General features: G+C 33.7%; 2 protein-coding genes across 5 annotated transcripts in view; both read right to left on the bottom strand.

Moving 5' to 3' along the window:
* The window catches only part of LOC143223201 (tyrosyl-DNA phosphodiesterase 2-like), a 30,707-nt gene extending 18,924 nt beyond the window's left edge, over window positions 1–11,783 (bottom strand). For 2 of the 4 annotated variants that reach the window (XM_076450803.1, XM_076450807.1), the window contains exons 1-3: window positions 11,671–11,751; window positions 11,043–11,098; window positions 9,144–9,305 (exon numbers count right to left, since the gene is read on the bottom strand). In XM_076450803.1, the coding sequence (XP_076306918.1) occupies window positions 9,144–9,275 (132 nt within the window). In that variant the 5' untranslated portion in view covers window positions 9,276–9,305; window positions 11,043–11,098; window positions 11,671–11,751. Of the gene's footprint in view, window positions 1–9,143; window positions 9,320–11,042; window positions 11,099–11,670 lie in introns of all 4 variants that reach the window. The other 2 variants (XM_076450804.1, XM_076450805.1) reach the window with 2 other exon arrangements.
* LOC143223204 (ribonuclease kappa-B-like) overlaps window positions 1–23,593 on the bottom strand; it is a 514,553-nt gene that overhangs the window by 138,188 nt on the left and 352,772 nt on the right. The window lies entirely within an intron of this gene.

Raw genomic sequence — 23,593 nt, 5'->3', positions numbered from 1 at the left:
CAAAGAATACTGATACAAGATGTTGTTGATGGAAAAAGGCTTCTCTGACCGATGTTTCAAGTTGAATCAGGTGATCCATCATGAAGTGCTGTCATTGGAATCCACACTGAGTGAGTGAGAGGAGGTTGTTTGAATTGAGGAACCAAACAAGATGAGCATTTACCATCCTCTCTGAAATCTTACAGAGACAGCTTGTTAAAGCAATCTTGGAATCCTTCCCAAGGTTAAAGAAAGATAAGACAATAGTCTGGTGCCATGCATCAGGAAAAGTATTCTCCAGCCAGATCCACTTATAAACAATCAGAAGAATAGCAGGAGAAAGATGAATGAAAACTTCAGTTTCACCAATGTAAAAAAATGATTATAGTCACAGAAACCATAAGCCCAAAAGGAAAGAGGCAATCACTCTGCCCAAGTCTTGATGGCTAAGAAGGTGGAGAATGAAGCAGAAGTGCTAGACACCCAGCAACAGCTTCATCTGAGAGTACTGGTGATGCTCTGGGCATCAGCAACTTCCTGGCCATCAGAGAGAAAGATTGAAAGGAGCCCACTGACCTTCTGAATCTTGTCCCATATGACTTTGGAACTGGTGGTAAAAGAAATATTGGTTGTCAATTGAATCCAAGGTTCCTTTTTACTTTGATGTCTTAACTGCCGAGCATGTGCATGGGTACACTGAAAAGCAACGTGGTTCGAAAGTGTGTGATATCTGAGAAAGACATCCCAGGTCCATTTTTGAGCCTTGCATGTTATGTGGCAGGCAGGATTCCACCATGGAAGGAGATAACATGGAAAATGTATTGAGGTTTCAGGAATACACTGAGCAGATGCCTGGATAACACAGTCAGTCATAGCTAACACAGTCATTTATAACTGGCTTACAGACAATAGCAGGAACAAGTTCCAAGAGAGTAGTGAAAGAGGGCCAGTTGACTTGGTTCAGTTTTCACTTGGGCATGTGGGTTGTGTGGCATCGATCATGGCCAGATTCTCTCAAAATGATAGGAAAATGATCACTGCCTTATGGGTTACTGTCAAACCTCCATGAAAAGTGAGAGAAAAGCAAAGGGGAGCAGAGTGAGAGATCAATAGCAGTAAAAGACTAATTAGGTGCATGAAAGTAAGTATAAACTCCAGTATTGGATAGAGAAAGGTTGTGTTCCAAGAGCATACACTCTATGGAGCAATCTCTCCCATGAATATCAGCACCTCTCCAGAGGATTATGTCCACTAATGTCCTCCATGATTAAAAGGGGAGATGACAACTGTTCAACGAAAGCACCAAGATCTGATTGATCACAGGTCTCTCCAGGAGACAGGTAGAGAGAACAAATAGTGATGCATGACCCAAGGAAACATAGATGGCTACAGCCTCCAAGGGTGTGTCAAATGGCAAAGAAAGGGCAGGCAGATGCTGATCAACCAGCAGTGCCACACCTTCATGCACTTGTCCATCACATAACCTGTCGTTTTTGTACAAAGTGACTATCAGCAGGTTTCAGAAATGTTTCCTGTAAGAAAAGATACAGAGGATGATAGGAATCAGTAGTCAACATCTTGATATAATCTAAATTAGAATGGAAACCTTCACAGTTCCACTGTACCAATGTGGTCATTTTTATTTACATTTTTGATCATGTCTCTTCTCTTTATTAGAAGGAGGTCTACCAACCTCCACGGCTCTGCCCTGGGTCGAGTTGGCAGGTCTCTGTCATAAGACGATTCCAGTGACTGAGAGCATGAACAAATAATTATTCTACATCTCAGGGCCAGAGAAGAAGATGGAATCGAGGAGACACCTGACCCTGAACCAAAGAAAGTGGATATGGGGATCTCCTGGAAGGAATGGTAGGGACAGAGATGGGTGTTGACTTTGCCTTGTCAACTTTCTTAACCATAGACAACAAAAGACTTTTCATGCAGTTTGAAAACAATTCTTTTGAAGGTATGGAGAGATCTGTCTGCACTCCCACTGTAATGAAGTGCAGCAGCATATGTCTGAGATAAAATGGTGGACAGTAATTTTCAAACCTAGGGGTAATTAATGTTGTGAACCATTTTCAAATGCTGTATTTTTTTTTTTTCCTCACCCACCTCGGACATGAATGAAAGTAAGACAGGTGAGAGCCACTACAATTAATACAATGAGGGTCCATTTTGCACTTATAGGCATCATGGTCCTTGCCACCACAACTAGCACATGTCAAAGAACCACAAAATGATGTTTTTGAGTGACTGAACCCCTGACATTAAAAACACCTGAGAGGGTTCTGAATATTGGCCATATTTTGCAACTTAGATAACCTGCCTTGATGGTGGTAGATGGACGTGGTGATGTGAAAGTCAAAATTAAGACACTAGTTGGCATCATAATTCCTTCTTTGCAAGCATGATACACCTCATTGCAGAAACTCCTTGGATGGAGAAACCAGCAAGGATCTCTGACTTGGGAATGTTCTTCAAATCCCTCAATGGTAACCTCAATGGCCTTTGAATGCAAGAGAGGTTCACTATGTTTTGGAGTGAATGTTTCCACCAAGATGTCCCTGAAACGTAGCTTATCAACTGATTTTGGAGAGTCAGCAAGCCCTCTAGTCCCTTCTGAATAAAAAAAAAGGGAGATGTTTGCTCTAAAAATTTGTCTGATGAATAATATAATATCAGAAAATAAGTTACAGTTGTTGAAGATTGCTGTTCACAACCATCAAAACATGGTTGTTTACCTGTAATCTGTTTTCTATTTTATTTTTATTTGGGGAATCCATAATAAAGAAGGAATATTTCAGTGCTAACTGACCCCATCCATCATGAAACCCTACAAGGGGACACACTACAATGCCAAATAAAGACATTTTAGCAACGTGAGGGTTTTGTGAGCACTTTACCCAAACACCATCATCAGACACAATGACCAAAACACTAACTGAGAACATCCATCACTGGTAACTTGGTAGACCCTAGCCCAAGTGGACCAGCTGAATGACCCCAGGGAGGCCACCTCAAAGCTGCCTGTCTACAGGAATTCAAAACCAAAGTGGTGTGTTAGGGTTGAACCCTTCAACCACCAGGTAACTCTCCTCCCCTTCATGGGTCACCATGAATGGCAAACACATGGGTGGATGTTTACATCTCAGAGGAGGTAAACTGAAAGAACAGAACTTTCTCTAGGAGGTCCCTTCACCGCGTACAGGAATTCATGCCAAGGTCCTACAATAAGGAGCACATACAACTTGTAAGAGGAATGATCAAATGTTTTTCATTCTTCTCTTACCATTTCAATACACCCACAAAAACACTTACTCTTGTGTTTTGTATTGTGTTTGATTCTGAGTTTGTTAAATAAGAATTATGGTTGCAACCATTTGTGTTTTGGTTCTTTCAATATGAGGAACTCAGCTATAATTCATAGAAAAACACAAAGCATTCAATCATCAATTATTAGGCTCTAACTAACTACTTTGAGGGAAATCCACAATTTTCCTGCTGGAAAGTACCACACATCAACAGGCTATGACAAGAAAGTTAAACTTTCAGTAACATGGAGAGTTTTTCTACCATCAAATAATGAAATTCTCAAACCATGACCTATTAGGAATAAATTTATATCTAATAACTGCAAGTCCTGATGGATAGTTGTTTGGAAGAACTGTTATGGATCTGAAATATAAAAATGTCATTATTAGGGCTATGAACTCAACAAACCATGAAATTATAGTAAAATCTGGCTGGGACATAGGAAGATGTGAAACTATACAGAATGTACTTCCCACAACAAAAGGGCACTGGCAGATGCCACCATGTACATAATATATAATAAACCTGTTGTCAAATTTTTATATAAAGACAGCTTAGTACTACATTTCCAAAAGCTGTGTGACCAGAGCTATAAAGGTCTTTCAACCAATCAAATGTTTCAGATTGTATAATTTGCTCATGGAATATCAAAATACCTTCTTCAATATATCTCATGGCTTGAGTTGGACAATTAAAATATGAAATTGAGACTGAAGACATAGTCGTAATACTTCAGTCAGCTGAGACTTTCAAAGAGACAGAAGTCATGAAAGAACGAGAAGTAACAGACTAGTTCTTGAGCATCACTTGTACTTGTGAAGGAGAAGTACAGACTTACAACTTTGTGCATGGACTATTGGGAGGTTAATGAGGTCACAAGGGATGCCTTCCTACTTCCATGGCTTGACTATAAATGAATCCTTTCTCTGGATCAAAATAGCAAGAGTAAGGTAATAAAATCGTGAAAGAAAAAACAATCTTTATTACAGAAAATGGGTTACAATAATCTGTCGTATTGCCATTTGAATTATGTAACACTCCTGGTACATTTTAATGAATAATGTAATGTGTTCTCTTTGCATTACTCTGGAATGTCTAACTTATCTACTTGAATGACATAATCTCACATGGGAAAAAACCTCTGTTAAAGCTTGTGAAGGCTACGGAGAGTTCTCATTAAGGAAAGGAAACCTTATGATGAATGCCAAGAAGTGTTAATTTTATAATAATAGAAAAGTTTCCTGGGACACACACCCAGTGTAGGAGGATTGTCTACAGCATTCAAAATTCACCAACACCAAAGAACTTACATTCATGAGGTAAAAGAATTTCTTGTAGTGTTTTTCTTACTATAGTCATTCTGTAAAATTATATTCTTACTTACCTCATCTTTTGAATAAATATTTGAAAAACCATAAAAGTTTTACATCTTTGTTTATTATGAACAAGCATTCATCAAACTGAGAAAAGAATTAACTTCTATTTCCCTGTATTAACAAAACCAGCTCTAGATAAATCATTCATGTTAGATACAAATGCCAATGATTTTGCAGTGGAAGCAGTATAATCACAAAGTTCAATGTAATAATTGCCATCTGAAACAAGACAATAAATGCTGCAGAAAGAACGTGCTGTACAACTCAAAAACAGCTTCTAAGTCATTTTCATCATTATATATATAGTCAAAAGTTTACACTCTTGATGGATCATACAGCATTGAAATAGATGGTGAGTTTCTGCTATCCAGAATGCCAGGTAGCAAGATGGCTCAAGAAACTTCAGGAGTACATCTTTAAGATTTTGAAATACCCTTGACAGAACTATGGAAATACTGATGCATTATCCCAAAGACCTGGTGTTAATACAATGTGTTTAGTAAGATCAAAGTATGCATGTCATGAATGTTTATAGATACACTCAAAATTTAATTAAACAATTTTATTACCATTGCAGGTCAGACAACTCAGCATCAGAAATTAGTTTATAATTCAAATATTAATATTATTCATCTTAATTTCTTAAATTCAAAAATTGATATTCAACTAAATACTAAACTATCATTTCTTTGCTCTGTATTGTTCATTTTAGATTTTATTTTTATCTCTTTGTGATCTCCTAAGTCTGGCCCAAATTACATACTTATATTACTTATTTCTAATCCACAATGTAAATTTATAGTCTTCATGTTTTCTAATTTTTAAGATATAAAAGAAAATGTATCCCACACTTTGTGCACCTTCTACTATAGCCTGTATTTCAAAAAATTCAATAATTCTCTCTGACAGTGCTATTGGATTACTTATAATCAGCAGAAAGAAAAGATTAGAATTTGCTGAATTTTGATAAGACTAGCTCATTAGATGATGTTTTGAAAAATGTGGTCTCTGTTTCATTTTTTTTTACATTCATTGTAGTTCTGCTCAACTTGCTAATGGAATTTTTAACCCATTTATAGCTCAGTTAGATTAGACTGTTTGTTTGAATTTTGTACAAAGCAATATGGGGGCTATCTGCACTAGCCATCACTAATTTAGCAGTGAAAGACTAGAGAGCAATCATCACCACCCACTACCAACTCTTGAATTACACTTTTACTAATGAATAGTGGGATTGACTGTCACATAAAAGTGTTCTACCCACCTGGCCAAGTGGACCATTTAGCTAGAAAAACAGTTAAATTGTATTAGTTTTGGGACATTAAATTTTTTTTGCATGATAATATTTTGTGTTACAAACACATTTGAAATAATAAAAATTATTTTATGTCTCACTGACATTGCTACAAAAAAATTGGCTTAAATTTCTTTGTCTACTTTGCCTTCCTAATAGCAAAAATAGCCAAGACATGAGTAATCAAAATCTTATTTTTCAATGTATTTTTTTATTTAATGTTATGAAAAAAATAAAATATAGATTAGACAGAAAAATATAAATAGAAAATATTAAATACAACATTTCTTCATGAGGAATGCATGAGCTGCCATCATTGATGACGAAAATCCAGTACTGTGTTTACTGAACTTGTAATCAGTTTTCTCCAGGTAATTTACTACTTTATAACACTAGATAGATATGGTTCCAAAAACAAGAGAACAATACAATTAACATCAAACAAATGTAACTCTAATGAGCTTGAGGTTATTTGAAATAAATAATTGTAATCATTGATGACAATCTGCAGTAATTTAAGAAAAAAATGTGCTCTTGGTTTTATTTCATATTTTTCAGTACAGTTTGTGTTATGGTAGAGAACATGAGAAATAAAATAACTTTTACCATAAAATAACTTTTGTTATTCATTTAGAAGCTCCAATGGGTTGTATATATATAAAATATGAAAACTGTAAATAGGAAAAAAAGCATTTTTACACTGAACTTGAAAATCACCTCACACTCAAACTAGCCAGGATCTGAGTATGAAGAATTAAGAAAATCCACAGTAAAATATTTCTTTTAAATATTTTACTAACTATTTTAATTTTGTGCACACAACATACATGTAATGTTTGCTAAAAACTTACCAAATTTCATAAAGATATACTTACTAAATTTGAAATTATGGTAAACATTGTTACATATAGTTTCACATGAGTGGGATTTGGTATATTGTATCAACATTTTTCACATATGGTTAATTAAGAATTTAAGCAGTATAAAAAAATAATGGAAATAAAAGCAATGCTTCTTTTAATTTTTCTTTGTATTGGGGAAACTCTTCTAAGCACTACTTTTCTGTGTAAAAGCTCAATAACACTTTTTTGTTTTGGGTAACTATTGATACTTGCCTCATTTCTGTCTTACATAGGACATCATATTGTTCAAGTTGTAGGCCTATGTCTTCCACACAAAAGTATTACCAACTGTCTAACTGATGAGTGACCCATTGTTTCTAATGATCGTACCTGCCTAACTGCTGTGATGCCATGAATGCGTGCAGCCTAAGAGGGAACACTGAGCATAAGACAGTAATGATAATCAACCTAAAGCACAAAACAGTATAGTCCAAGATGGGATATCCACAAGATATGATAGTGAACTAAGGTGATCCAATACACAATTGAAAGTTGCTCAATTTAGAGAAGATACGAGTCTGAAGCCAATTATTCATTGGATAAAAAACTATTAATCCGTACAACCAAAAACAAAGATGTACTGGGAACAGTAAGTTTTCTTATGCCTATAAGATGGTTTGTTATATCAAAAATAGGAAGATATCAATGGGAAGAAACTGATTACAACTGGCACTTTTCCAGTCAGAAGTACTTTTTCATTTTTACAATCTTCCAACAGCTGAGCACTTTGATATAAAAATGATACTGGAAAGAATAAGAGAATGCTGTTACTGGGTTGGAGCAGGAGATTTGTAGAGAATTAATGAAATATGTTGTGAATAAAAAAATCCACAAAACAAACAACACTGGCAAATACAGCAGTATGTCATGGAGCACCATTTTAGAGTTGCTGTCATTGTGCTTGATACTCTGCTATAGGGTAACAGTGCAAACAAATGAATCATGGTGTTGAGAACTATTTTACCAATTGGCATGGCATGTATGTCCAAAAAACAAAGCAGAAACTGTGATAAGAAAACTTGTCAATTAATTTGGGTGCCTATGGAACTTCACTTACATTGGACACAGAACTCTAAATTAGCATTGTTTGCAAAGAGGTGCCAAATTTTTGGAATAAAAAGATCCAGACAACAGCCTTTCATTCATTTTCTGATAGAAGGGAGAGATACAACTGTATACTTTATACAGTATACTACATGAGATTTACTGTTGGGAAACTCCACAAGCTGTAATTAAAAGAATCAGTTAAATGGTTTACAGAATCTAAAAGGTCCAAGCAAAAGGCCAACTACTGTGATTCTCACTAGAAGTACAATTAGAAGCCAAAGATTCTTGTTGATACAGTTTCAGAGAATATGATAGCAGTGAAAATTCAACTTGTAAAAGGCCCAGGATACCTGACAAGACCATTTCCAGAGTATTACTATGGATAAAGCCACTTGTTTATTCACTTAAAACACATTTAATTAATGATATAGTAATTGTAATGTATATTTATTAATACTAACTCTTGTTAACTGTAACTGCTGCCTTTACTGCTAGTTATGGAACTTCAAGCTTATAGTATTGTCCTATTTGTACAACAGGATTGTTCAAAGGCTTTTATAACCCAAAGGAAGCATTGTTGTAAGTTATGTTTTCTATATTTTAGATGTTTCAATAGTTAAAGTGTAGTTTGTGGCATGACATCTAAAGGTTTCCTATAATTCTAGGCCTCATGTGACATCTCAAATGTCATTAGGTAAGAGGAAAATAAGTATTAAAACACCAAAATGAGCAAGTGTATTAGTCAGAAAATTGGTCAGTTAGTGAAACTGTTAGTGCTATCAACTGATTACCAAGTGTGTCATCCAGTTATTACTTGTGTCATAGATACGAGAAAATTTTGTTAGCAAGTGATCAGAGATTTTTTAGTTTGGCATACCATCAGTTTTGGAATGTCAGTGGTAATATGATTAGTGACATTAGGCCTATCAATAAAAATAATATCAAGAATATTATTGAAGAAATCACAACAATACAATAAAAACTGTCAGTATAAAACATCATAGGGCTACTGGCAGAAACAAACTACTAAAATTAACTAAAACCTTAACTGTGAAAAGTAAAAAATATAAAGCCTTTTAGTGTATGTTGACAACTAAAAATCTGTATGCAGAAAGGAAAGTATTATAACTGACTTCAAGCACATGATAACTATTATTCAATCATATTTGGTCAATTATAAATGCACAGATATTTAATATATTCTGCACTTTATCAATTTAAAATTATCACCTGAAGATTCCAATCACGATCCTGAAGGTAGAACTGAGCACATGCTGTATCTGTACTAGTTACATATGCAAATTCCTCACATAGTTTCTGGCATGTCTCCACATCAGGAATATTTTCATCTTCTGAACTCATTTTGGTTATTACTCAGTGTGAAACTTCAATCTAGTAAAAAATTTCTTTTGATAATGTTAAGCTTGGGTTTATTGTGCTAGAAAAATTGCATATGGATAAAAAAGAAGAAAAAGCATACAATATATTGTTGTTTAATGTTTAAACATCAAGGTTCAAGTAATAATTCTAATAGCTCTAGCTATACATTTCTGCTGTTTGAAAATTACTTTTTTGAGTATAACAAGCTAATATTAGTTTCAAAGATAAGTCTGTTAAATAAACTGTAAACATAAATATATATTCAAGAAGAAGCTTAGTTGCTATTATTTTAATATAAGGAGCATTAGATAAAAGACAGGTGAGCTTGAATGTGAGAATATGATCATAATATAAATAAAATATGATTATACCTGAGGAACACTAATAAAGAATTGATTTGAAATTATGGGCTGCAAGTTATTTAATAATGATAATTTTTTTAAAAGATGGAGTGAGGGGCTTTATATATAAAAGATAACTGCAGCTTGTTGTTATTGAAAACCTGACAAATGGTAGCAAAGATATCAAATCCACAAGGGTTACAAGAAGGATTTCATAGGTAGATACTATTTAATTACAAATCTTATTGGACACAAGAACAGACAGATAAGGTGAGCAAGAAACTGTATAATGTGATCAGATATGCAATTCTTTTTTTTTCATTTTTGATGATCAACAGACAATATGCATGCATCTAAATATTAGAGTTGCTAATGTTACTCCTATTTTTTAGAGTGAGTGATAATAATTGTCCTGAAAATTATTGATCTGTCTTTATTCTTTAGTGAAAACTTTTAGTTTGTAAATGAAACTTTATAAAATTATTTAACAGAGTATGATGTCTTAAAAAGAAAGTAAACATAGGTTCACAAATGAAAGTATTGTCTTAACAATTTATCTTTTTCATGTGTTACTTTATTCGATAGTGGAAAGGGTGCAGACTTTATGTACTTAGATTTTTTAAAAGCTTTTGATAAAGTGGTACATAAAATATTAGTCATGAAAATCAAATTAGTTTGAAGATGAAGAAAGTTTAGTTAATTGGACCATAAGGTGGTTAGATTAGAGAGAGTCAAACTGAACCCTTGTCACCAATGGGTTGCTTCTGGGGTCAGTGCTTGGACCTTTATTTTTTTTCTTACTTAAATAAATGATATTGATAAGGACATTGTAAATTAGTTAAGTTTACTGGTAGCATTAAACTCTTGGGTACTTTTAGTTGTACTGAGGATGTTGAGGTGCTTTGTAATGGTTTGGATCAATTATTAAGATGGAGAGATAACTGACAAATAACTTATAATTATTGTAGATGCAAAGACTTTCATTTAGTTCATTGTAGATCAGATCACATTTAATATAGACAAGAACTTTCAACACTATGAATGTAAGAATTACGAAAAGGATCTTGGCATAGTAGTGAATAAGACATGAAGCTCACAGAGCAGTACTTTATCACTGAAGTAAAACTCACACAATTTTAGTGTGTGTGTTTTCTTAGAGCAAATCCACATTGGGCTATCTGCTGAGTCCACTCAGGGAAATCAAACCCCTGATTTTAGTGTTGCAAATCTGTAGACTTACTGCTGTACCAGTGTGGAACTAATTTTAGTGTGTACTAATTCTTTAAAAATATTGATCAAAAGTGCAAACAAGTAATTATATTTTTAAAAATCATTAGTTAGGATTCATTTTTGATACTACATGCACAGAGTTTTACACTTAGTCTTTTTATCCAAGAAAATACATCACCTTAAAAACAGAAGTTTCAGAAGGCAACCACCACTGTACCAGTACGAGAATAATTCCTGAAATAATAAAATAAAGATGAGAGGCGATCTTAATGAAATTTAGAATATTGTATATGGATAAATAAAGTTAGTCCATTATAACTACAATGTTACAGGACTTCAACCTACGAAGGGAGAATCGATGATTTCTTAAAATATAAAGGATATGTTTAAATTTTTACTTTTTTAAAGGATGATGTGCAAGGTCAATTATAATGACTAAACAGCCTCCTGTTGTCCGTACATTATATCAAGTTCGAAATATTGTTACAACACATAATATCAATTATACCAATACTAGTGCTGTGTGGTGTTGAACTTCGTAAATTCTCAATCGTACTTTCAAAGTTGTAGTACTAGCACTAATATTACTATTGTTACTAATACTATTAACACTGCAATAACATTTAAAATTTGCAAATAATGACTACGAATGATAAAACATTGATACGTCATCCCAGTTTGAAATATTCCTGAGCAGAGATAGCTCATTGTGTAGCTTTGTACTTAACTGCAAACAAACATATTCTAAACATTTCATTCTGTCAAAATATACATTTTACTGTCATAAAATTAAAAAAATAACTCACTCTTATAGTAAACTGGAAACATGCGCGAAATATGTTATTTCCTTTATAGACGATAGCTCGTGGCGTCCTCACACAAACACATTAATAATGATTAAATTAGTATATCGTATTAAATAGATGTTGTTGTTTTTCTTATTTTATAGCAGTAAAACACATTGGTCACCTATTAAATATATATAATGCTTACCTTTCCATGAAACCTGGTTCATGCATATTATTGTGCTTAGAGTTGGGATATTGAACAAAAGGAGCCACGATACCATTGAAATAAATTCGTATTTTCGCTGTGGGTACATTTTAACTTTAGGTGTTTGTACTAGCACTAAATCACTTGTAATTTGACTTCAGTCACCAGAGAAATGTGCAGTAAAAGACAATTTTATGCGTGAAGAAGTAGCATATTTTATTTCTTTCTTAGTTCAGCAAGATCAATTGTTCCACTGTTCGTTTTACCAGAGTGTTTAACTCTTAATTTTCTTTCGTTATAGCAAAGCCACATGGGGCTGTCTGCTGTGTCTACCGCGGGGAATCGAACCCCTTGTTTTTAGTGTTGTAAATCCGAAGACTTACCTCTGTCCCAGCAGGGAACAACGTTAAAACTCCCTACGTGTAACACATTAAATAATTTTGATAATGAGCATAACATTGAACTGAAAGTGAGTATTTATAAGTAAAAAGTTCTCCAGAATGTGACATTGATAAATATTTCATTGTAGGCCTTCTAACCTTCTTTGTTTGTTTTTCAATTACAAATGAACGAATTTTTGTAACATGTAAATAGTATTTCAACAAACAGTGCTTGAAAGTGTTAATGATTAAAAACTGTAATAGTATGTCTATCAGGAGCTATTTTTAATATGTATAGTAATGTAAATATATGGGTGTGTTGGGCCAAGGATTCTTCTGCAATAGGTGTCTGTGACCTGTTGGCAATATATCATAAACAAGCAGTACGTAAGCCACTTGCTTTCAAAGGCAGGTTCAAAACAAATTATTCTTGTTATCACTTTCGCTATAATATGGCAACCGTTGAGCCATTCACTCCCAAGATGGTTAACTTTTTTTCTGATCGAATTTCTCTTTCATGTGACTTTACTTTTACTCTGTTTTCGCAGCTATTTATACATCTTTCACTTAGGCCTTCTAGAAATCTCCATAGCCTGGATATCAATAGACTGTAAACATAAAATAAATAAATTAATAATACTACTTAAATTAAACAGTCTTTTATATCTGACAATGTCCTATCCTAATTTATTATTTCAGTGTTTTATTACTAAGATATTGCAATAAACAACAAGTAACCAAATAGAATTAACATCTACAGTACTTTTATTTTGTTATCCAATGGATCAGCATGTAAAATTATCTTCCTAAAAATCTATTGATCTAGAGTTGGACTCTCTGTGGTGTACAAAGTACAGATACCATATTTTCTAGCTTTGCGCTAAAACAAGCACCAGAAACTTCTGTTCTTTATTATATTTTACTGTCACCTTAGATATAAATCAGTTCAAGAACATTTCAAAATTTGGCCATAATCAAAACAAAATCTATTGTACTTTCAAAAATTTAAATGGTGATTCAAAACTAAATCATCGTAATACTCTATATTCGATTTATATATAAGGGTATTTATAAATTTTTAGAAAGCTATTTTTACACTTGTTCGTCCCGGAAAGCCTGTGAGAATAAATTTATTACATTAACATCAGTTTGACACATGTAATTAAGATGCTGTATTTAAATCAAGAAGACATAAACTATATGGTATTATATTTTGTATACAAGGACTGTAAGCTACTTGAACGTTTTGATATATATACGAAATTGGCTTAAAGGCGGCAAGTTAACGCAAATTAGAAATTATTATATTAATAATAAAAATAGAAGTTTGTATATTATATAAAAATAATACAAACATGGTAGCTTTTTTAAAGTCTTTAAAGTAAGATAATGTTTAAGCTAATAAATAATAATTATTTTTGTTCGTAATTTTAGAAATATATTGGAAAAGTTGAGCTAGCAACGCAAATATAAACTACAATCACAAAATTTCTATTTTTTTCTCCTGATATAGGACATTCGACTTTAATTGATAACGCAAAAGTGTTAGTACAAGAGACTATTTTTCATTCCTTCTGTTTTATAGAGCTATTCTTCAATCCCATTACAAAATGTATATTTTAAAACTAAGATAATGCTTTACAACTGTTGACAACTTAATGAGCCAGGGTGATAATTCTTATCATACTTTAGAATTCTCATATACTTGTACCAAGGGCATGTCATAGGGTTTCTGACTAAATGAAATACTGATCAAATTTATGTTCTGGAAGAACTCTCGTGATACCCTATGCAGTGTCTTAACTATATAGAAAAAAGCTAACAAGGGGTTAGCATATGGTAACGATATATGCTAAAAGAAATCAAGTCAATTGCATTCCATAAACAAATCTTGATAAAACAGTGTTTAACGCTATATATAAAGTTTGGTTGTCATGCAACAGCCCCCAAAACGTAAATGATTATCAGTAGAGCAGGAACCCATGCTAAAGCTTTATTTGATGCTGGATGGACTGTCCGACAAATTGCTGTAGATTTAAAATGGTTCTTAAACATTGTTAAGTGTACCCTTAACCGTGAGACCGAGACAGATAAGTTTGAAAACAGGAAAGGAAGAGACAAATCATCTAAACGTTATGCAGATTTTGGGACACAATAAAGACTGCCACTGATCTCAAGCATGAAATAAAGGACCATATACCAAATTACGGAAAAATGTCCGGATCTATACTGGAAAAAACACCCAATGAGAATGGAATATTTGGTCGTATGCCAATTAAGTAGACCTTTACTTCAATCTCCAAATATTGTTAAAGGACAGAAATTTGCTAAAAGCACAAAGACTGGACTGTTGATGATTGTAAAAGGGATTTTGGCGAATGAATCCAAGCTAGAAATGCATCTGAGATACATTTTTATTTCAAGTGGGTTTCTTGTCACCAACCATGAAATATTTGGTTCAAAGGTAGGTTGTACTTCCGGTGGAAGAAAGGTGAAAGATACTTACCTTAATGCATTGAATCTATCAAGAAGCATGGGAGAGGCAGTGTGAAAGTTTGGGGTTCTTTTAAGGTGGCATGGGATATTTGCAAAATAATGGACCAGCTCATTTGCCATTAGATACTGATCCATCATGGTATACCTAATAATTTATGTATTATTGGTAAAGGATTCTACTACCAAGAATATAATGACTTCAAACACACATTCAAGCTATAAAGAAACTGCTGGGATCATTCAAATGATGCAATGACCTCCACCTGGCCCCGATCTCAATCAAACTGGACAGGTATGAGATTTGATAGATCAAAAACTTAACAAATCAAAAGTTAATCCAAAAACATTTTATGGTAGTGTATTAACGACATTTATAGTGAAATCCCAAAGGCCATTTCGACGAAAATTGTTTCAACAATGTCTGAAAGACTAGCTGCAATTATTAAAGCAAAATTGGTCACACAAAAATTAACACTTCCAATATGAAGCTAAATATGAAGACTAATAAAAGTTAAATGTTTCACCTGTGATTTACCTTCCATTGTTCTTTCAAAGTAGCCTGAAATCTTATTTTTTACTTTGCTATAGTGTTTTGCACAATTCTATAGCTACGAAAAAAGAAACACGAATTACATTTAATAAAAGATATTTTTTGGTATCAGCAAATCATTAAACGAGGTTGTTGTTTTTTTTGCAGATTATAGAATAAAATTAGTATAAATTTCGTGTAAAACTAATAATGAACTTACCAACACAAAAAGCAACTTTAAAATCCATTTAATATAGAAACATTGAAACGTTTGATCAGTCCATCTGAAACCTGAGAGTTTTTTATATATTCGAGTGATGTCAGTTTTTCATGGATAAACACATTTTTATTTTTAAATATTTAAAATAAGAGTCAAGTAGTCACTGATGTGTATTGTCGAATCTGTCCAACCTCAAATCAGAAACTTTAAAACTAAAATATCGCATATCAGTATCAGAAAGTTATTATGTTGAAGCACTATATAATATCTTTTGAACTATTTTCATGAATAATTACAACCTATCAAGTATATTCAGAAATAACGAATATTAATTCACATACGCATTTTGAACAAAATTGTTTTCAATGTATACTTCAATTAACTCTAATTTTTCTTCAATTTTTATTTATGAAGGCTTAAGGAGTATTCCTCACACTGAGCAAATGATAAGTGAAACAAAGTTGAACAAGATAACAGCATAAATTCTGAGCTGGTTAGAATAAACTTGGTAAGTTTAAATATGATAAGGCTCCTTGGGCAGATAATATTTACTCAAGAGTTTTGAAGAAGATTAAAGTCCCTTAAACAGTGGACAAGTACCAACAGATTGAAAATCATCTAATGTCACTACTATTTTAAAGGGGTGAAATAGAAATTGTCCCAATAATTATAGGCTTGTTAGTCTCACACCAGTTGTGGGAAAAGGTTTGGAAAGTCTGCTAAAAACACTTTGCAAAGTCATTTAATAAAGCTTATAATTTTGTCAGATAGTCAATATAGTTTCACTAAGGGAAAAATCTTGTCATGTAAATCTTTTAACATGCTTTGAAAATTTTACTGCATGTATATATGAGAGTAAGGGTATAGATTTAATGTATTTGGAGTTTTCAAAATGCATTTGATAAAATGCCACAAAAAATAAGACTTGTAAGAACTTATCTCTATAAGCAGAAGGAATAAGTTCAAATTGGATAGAAGAATGGCTGGATAAAAGAAAGCAGAGGGTTGTTATAAATGGAGTCCAGTCAGACTGGATTAATATTACAAGTGGTGTATCTCAGGTCTCAAGCTTTGAACCATTGTACTTTTTGACTTACATTAATGACATAAATGAAGGAATGGTCAATAAACTACTAAAATTTGCTGATGATATCAAGGTATTGAATGTTGCTTGTTGTGAAAAGGAAGCTGCTGCTTTACAAAAGAATTTGAGTCATTCAATGAATTGAACAAATTAATGGCACCCGGGTTTTAATTGTGATAAATGCAATATATTGTTTGTGGGTCATCATAATTTCGACGGGATTAATCCTTAAAAGTGTCATGAAACAAAAAAGTCTTGGTATAATGTTGATCAGTCTTTTAAGCCATCCAAGCAGTGTGCTGTTGCTAATGGTGTGACAAATAGGATTTGAGGTTATATCTACAGAAATACTAAATACAAGTTTTATTGTATAGCTTACTTGTTAGGCTTCATTTGGAGTACTGTGTTCAGTCTTTGACTCCTTACCTTAAGAAAGACATTTAGACATTGTCTAAAAGGTACATTTCTCATAAGAAGTTAGATATATTAAGCACCTTTTTTATATTTCCGTGAACAGTTAGGTAACTACTTTCGAGCTTTCGGATACGACGTTATACGGATTAGATTTAAATATCTTAATCAGCATTTACAAAATTAAGAAAATATTGTAGAGAAACGTTTTATTAGATTTCTGACCTGAATAATGTTGGATTTTTTGTAAAATAATTTGAAAAATGTTTTATTCATAGTTACTTGGTTAATCTATAATAATAAAAGAACGTGTCTGTGGGTCAGTGTGTGCGTATGTGTTTGTTCACTATAACTCCAAGAGAAAAGAACATACAAACATGGCATTTTGCATACGTATTAAGTGGACCCTGAGGACCTGCGCCTGTTTATCATTACTTATCTTATCTACGTTCATGCGCATCTTTTTAATAAGGCATCTAGTGAAACACGCATGGAAAATATGTTGTTTCTTACATTAAAAACTATATACATGAGTCACAGACATTTACGCGTGCTTGTGCGCATCTTTTTAATTACGAAATCTAGTAAAAAAACACATAGAAGACACGTGGTTCCTTATATAACAACCTCCAAGATATAAAAGAGCCAGTACGCTTTTGCAACAAGGCGTTCCAACAGTGGCTTTTATATCATGTTGCTTAGTAATTAAAGTACAATCAAGTAACGTTGTCAAGAGGCCTTTTGCTGAAAGTTTGAGATGAGATGTATAAACTAAAAAATTGACGAAAATTATATTTGTTATTTTTTTTTAAATTAGAGCTCCGTTAATTAATTATTTTTATTATTTAAGCTTAAAATTGGAGGACAAGCCAGAACGAAGGCCATCTTTATAAACAGGCCACATCTCGTACAGGAACAATAAAAGTATACAGTTATACTTTTATGTTAAAATAGGCTCACAATACATACATTGATATAGTAATGTAGAATAAATCAACCTAATAACCCGAACGAAGCTGGGTACTTTCGCTTGTTAAGTATAAAAAAACACCTTTTATAAACATTCAATCCTTTCCATACATAGGATTTTTTTAAGAATCGAGTGACTTATATGATTCAAACAATTATATAGTCCATATATTGAAACAATCAATCATGAAATCTTTAGTAATACCAAAAATAGGCCCGGCATGGCCAGTAGGGTTAAGATGTGCGACTCGTAATCTGAGGGTGGAGAGTTCGCATTTCTATCGCACCAAACATGCTCGCCTTTTCAGTCGTGTCGTGCGGCCCGGCATGGCCCAGTGGTTAAGATAATCAACTCATAATTCGATGGTCGCGGGTTCCAATCCCCATCACACCAAATATGCTCGCACTCTCAGTAGTGGGGGCGTTATAATGTGATGGTCAATCCCACTATTCATTGGTAAAAGAGTAGCCCAAGAGTTGGCGGTGGGTGGTGATGACTAGCTACCTTCCCTTTAGTCTTACACTGCTAAATTAGGGACGGTTAGCGCAGATAGCCCTCGAGTAGCTTTGCGCAAAATTCAAAAAACAAAACAAACAAACAATGCCAAAAAGATTTAAATTAGTTTATTTAGTGTTATTGAAATATACAAAAACAATTTTTGTAAATAAGCAACCTCAATAAGAATTCAGAGACGTCTTAGCATATAAATACTTGTTTGTTGTTTGTAACAAGAAAGCTTGTAACTATATTATTTTATTCAGATCAATTTTTCTTTGTTTTTGAATTTTGCGCAAAGCTACACGAGGGCTATCTCCGCTAGCCATCTCTAATTTAGCATTGTAAGACTAGAGGGAAGGTAGCTAGTCATTACTACTCACTGCCGACTCTTGTGCTACTCTTTTACCAACGAATAGTGGGATTGACCATCACATTATAACGCCCCAACTACTGAAAGAGCGAACATATTTAGTGTAATGGGGATTGGAACCCGCGACTATCGGATTATGAGTCGATTGCCGTAACCACTGGGCCATGACGGGCCGCACGACACCTTTAATTAACACGGTAAGTTTAAGCAGAACGAAGTGTAAACAGCAGCTCACTGTAAATACACAAACATTAAGTAAAAATTACTCATACGTAATACTAAAAGACAATAAGAAGAAAACAAGACTTGTGGCTGTAAAAACTAGGGATGTTTATTTGAAAATCCGCCTCAGATTTTTAAAGTTAAAAGTTATTAAAAGAAAATATGTTGAGGCATATAGATTGTAATTTGTAATTGATAATATTGTGCCGTATTTCCTTGTTGCATCTATGTGCACTGAAACAATAAACACCAAAAGTAATACAAACTGGTCCTAAAACGGCGAATATGTTTGGTGCGAGGGGATTTAAACCCGCGACCCTTACATTAGGAGTCGAATGCCTTAACTATCAGGCCATGCCTGGCCTAATTTATATCATATGGACTGTCCTAATGTTTTTGTTTTTTGTTTACTTACGATGTGCTAAAGATTAAGAACTCTGTCGATGAGATATTTACAATTGTATTAATAATTAATTTAAAACGAAACAAAAAAATCTGTCTGAAACAGGAAAACACGAGTACATGGTTCCCCGATCAGTACATGGATAGTATAGTACCGGAATGTTCTATGTATTTTCAAAATATCAAAAATGTATTGTTTTTTTCATAGTTACTTGATGGAACACAGACATGCACAAGTAGGCTACCAGCTTATATTTTCTTCAAAGAGACTAACTAGGTTAAGTGGTATTTGCGTGCATTAAGCACCTTTTTGCTTCTCTGGCACTCTTACAGGAATAATAAGTGATGAACAACATCATTTATTTATTTATAAAAGTGACATAGATAAACGTCTGTTATGTTGTGTTTTTTTTAGTTTTACGGCAATCCTTATTTGTTCACTGCGAGTTTTCAAAACGTAAAAAAAAAAAAAAGTTGAGTAACCCTTGTGTTTCCTCCACAGACCAGCATAATGAAGAAAGAGAACATAAGTTTTAGTATCCTTGCGTGGCGTACATTGGTCTTTAATTATTAATTAGAGATAACATTCACATCCAGTAACATGTTCCAGTCCCCCGCTGGTACAGAAGTAAGTCTACGGACTTACTACGCAAAAATCAGTGGTTTGATTCCCCTAAGTGGGCTCAGCAGATAGCCCAATGTGGCTTTGCTATAAGGAAAACACTCGACCCGTTTTTAAAACATATAGTATTATTAATGTTACTTCTAATCCTTGCTTTAACCTTTTTGTACACTTTTATACTTTTTTATTTAATAATCGTTAAATATTACAGTTTTTTATCTCAGTGATGCCCAGGGAAAACAATCATAACTTCGTGGCACATTTAATTTACTGATCATTTAAATGATACTACACGAGACTCACCGCTCATACAGGAATTCCCCATGGTCTCTACTTTGATACCCTCTGTTAGGATAATGAGGTCACGTTGGCTTAAATAAACTTGATTATTTCACACGGTGATGAAAAAGCATACTTGATGTCATATACTTACAACCTGTCGCGGCACATTGTTTGGGAACTATTGTTTATATTGAAGGTGGAATCTATAGAATTCCGAAACTTTAATTTGTGTCTTAATTTTAAATGAGTAACTGGTGCAATCCTTTTTATTAATAAACTTCGTTTTCCTTCAAAAATATTGATTGCCAATATAAATGTAGTTTCTAATTAGCGATTAGAGTTAATCTTGTAACCAGGTAATAGCTGTAAGCGGTCTCGCCATTGATTTTCATTGTCCATTGACCAGCTGATCTAAGGCATCAATCGCTGTTTTATTGTACTAGGAACTTGAGACTTTATTGACGCATTTAATATAGTATTGTAGTCTTGAAGAGATTGTTTTTGAATTTCGCGCAAAGCTACTCGAGGTCTATCTGTGCTAATCGTCCCTAATTTTGCAGTGTAAGATTAGAGAGAAGGCAGCTAGTCATCACCACTCATCGCCAACTCTTGGGCTACTCTTTTACCAACGAATAGTGGGATTGACCGTCACATTATAACGCCCCCACGGCTGGGAGGGCGAGCATGTTTGGTGCGAACAGGATTCGAACCCGCGACCCTTAGATTACGGGTGAGTTGCGTAAGGCTCTGGCCGACACTTTTAAAGTTAATTACGTTCTACCTAAATGAATGAGTTTCAGAGTTACCTTCATTTTACGTCGTGAACGTTGGCTTAGCCACTGTTGACGTTGTTTTTAAGTGAAGTTTTTTTTTTAGTTCAAGAGTATTTAACAAATTCAGTGGATGAAAGTATAAGAGTATCTTAACTTGGAACTATTATTATTATTTAGTATTTTCATTTCATTCAGTATAGTTTACAAGTGGAGCATATGGACCAACATGAGTGTTTTTTTCATTAGAGTCACCATTATCTTTCTCTGTTCTTATATTATACTTTCTGTTTAAACTTCAAAACACACTCATTAACTTGCCCATTACATTATTCTTGTATATTATATATTGTATGTTATGATAACAGCGAATCATTAACATTTATTCTTCGTAAAAATCTTGTCTCTTTCTTTGTGACCTGGCCTGGCATGGCCAAGCGCGTAAGGCGTGCGACTCGTAATCCGAGTCGCGCTAAACATGCTCGCCCTCCCAGCCGTGGGGGTGTATAATGTGACGGTCAATCCCACTATTCGTTGGTAAAAGAGTAGCCCAAGAGTTGGCGGTGGGTGGTGATGACTAGCTGCCTTCCCTCTAGTCTTACACTGCTAAATTAGGGACGGCTAGCACAGATAGCCCTCGAGTAGCTTTGTGCGAAATTCGAAAACAAACAAACAAATCTTTGTGACCTCTCGTTTGGAAATATATACTCGAGCTCCGAAATCTGAAATCCTCCAGTTATTAGCTGACTGAGCTGTTCTGTTTTGTTGGTTATCCGAGATGCTCCAGCAGCTATTTAGCAAGCAATTCGTGATGACGAGAAACTCACTTGAAGTAAGAATGTATCTCAGGACGATTGGTATGAATATTAACACTTTTACCGTTACCAGGCACATGTCTCGGGGACGAGAGTGTAAACGGATACAGAATTGTAGGGAGCGTTGCAGTTAGATGTTTGATTATTAATTTATATAAATATAAAGGTGTTCCTTTATATTGGCTTAATTTTGGTTTAAGTTGTTGTATAAGTTGGGCTTTTTTGATTTTTGCGTTTATTTATATTTGTTTTTCTTTTTTGTATCTGGATGTTTTCTATCGTAACAGTTAATTGCAAACTCTCTCTTTGTTAACCTGAAGATGACCTAAGAAGGTCGAAACGTTGTTCTATGCTTTATTTTGGTGAAAGTGTTAATACCCATACCAGCCGTTCTGAGATACATATCTCGCAAGCAGTTGATTCACATGAAGTCCTGTCATAATGAAAGAGTTTTCAGGATGAGGATGGACTATGGAGGTTCAATCTAGAGGGTTTTCAGTTGTGGTCAATTCTAGATCAACAGTTACCAGCTCAACGGTCTTGTGACGTAGCTATTTGGAGAGAAACAATATTAGATCACTGTCAATTACTCACAAAGTAGATTTTACCTATTTAACATATCATAATATTTTGGGACTTATTGGTCCATTTCGGACATTCCATTTACTAAAATAAACTGTTAATAAATAAACTGAAAAAAGAAAAATAAAGCCAGCCTTTATCATTAATACATTTATCAATGTTTTTTTTTAAACTTAAATTTCCTTTCTTTATAACATCTGAAGACAATCCACTCCAAAGGTCAAGTGCACTGTTAGAAAAATAAAACTGTTGTAACTGAAGATGGTTCCTACCTTGCTAAAATTTATATTTGCGTCCCCTAATCCTATTTTTCTTATTGTTATGCATGAGAAAGATGATGCATCAACATTATCAATTCATTTTACAATATAAAGAACCTTAATCAAATCCCTCATAACTCTTCTTTTTTCGAGAGAAGATAATTTGAGATATTCCAGCCTTTCCTTATATGATAACCTCTCCGTCTCAGGCACCATTCTAGTAATCCTTCTCTTAATTTTTTCCAATAAGTTAATGTCTTTCTTAAGGTAAGGAGCCCAAGACTGAACAAACCAATGACCTATAGAATCAAATTATAACCTCTTTAGACTTGTATTCAGTATTTCCGATTGGATGGCTTAAGAGGCTGATCAACCATTACGCCATGATCCATTTCCTTAATGACACTCTTAAGGTTATTCCCATCAAAGTTATACTTATAATTCATATTATGATAATAGTATAACTTATTATAATTAAAACCCATCCGCTATTTGTTTGTCCGACTCAATAAATGATCTAAATAATTTTGTAAATCATAGCATCCTCTTCACAGCTAGCAACACCAAAGATCTTAATATCATCGAAAATTTTAAATAATTTATTGACTGTTCCTTCATCTATGTTATTGGTGTAAATCAAAAACACCATAGGTTCTAAGATTGAAATCTAGGGTACTTTACTTGACACATTAATCCAGATTGACTGAACTCCACTTTTCACAGCCCCTTGCTTTCTTCCATTTACAACTCTTCTATCCAATTTGCTAACTTATCCCCACACCTATAGAGAATGGAATGTCAAAAGATTTGTAAGGCAAAACTT

This window comes from Tachypleus tridentatus, chromosome 8 (assembly GCF_004210375.1).
Source record: "Tachypleus tridentatus isolate NWPU-2018 chromosome 8, ASM421037v1, whole genome shotgun sequence".
Classification (NCBI taxonomy): domain Eukaryota; kingdom Metazoa; phylum Arthropoda; class Merostomata; order Xiphosura; family Limulidae; genus Tachypleus; species Tachypleus tridentatus.
This window is presented reverse-complemented; position numbering and strand designations above follow the sequence as displayed.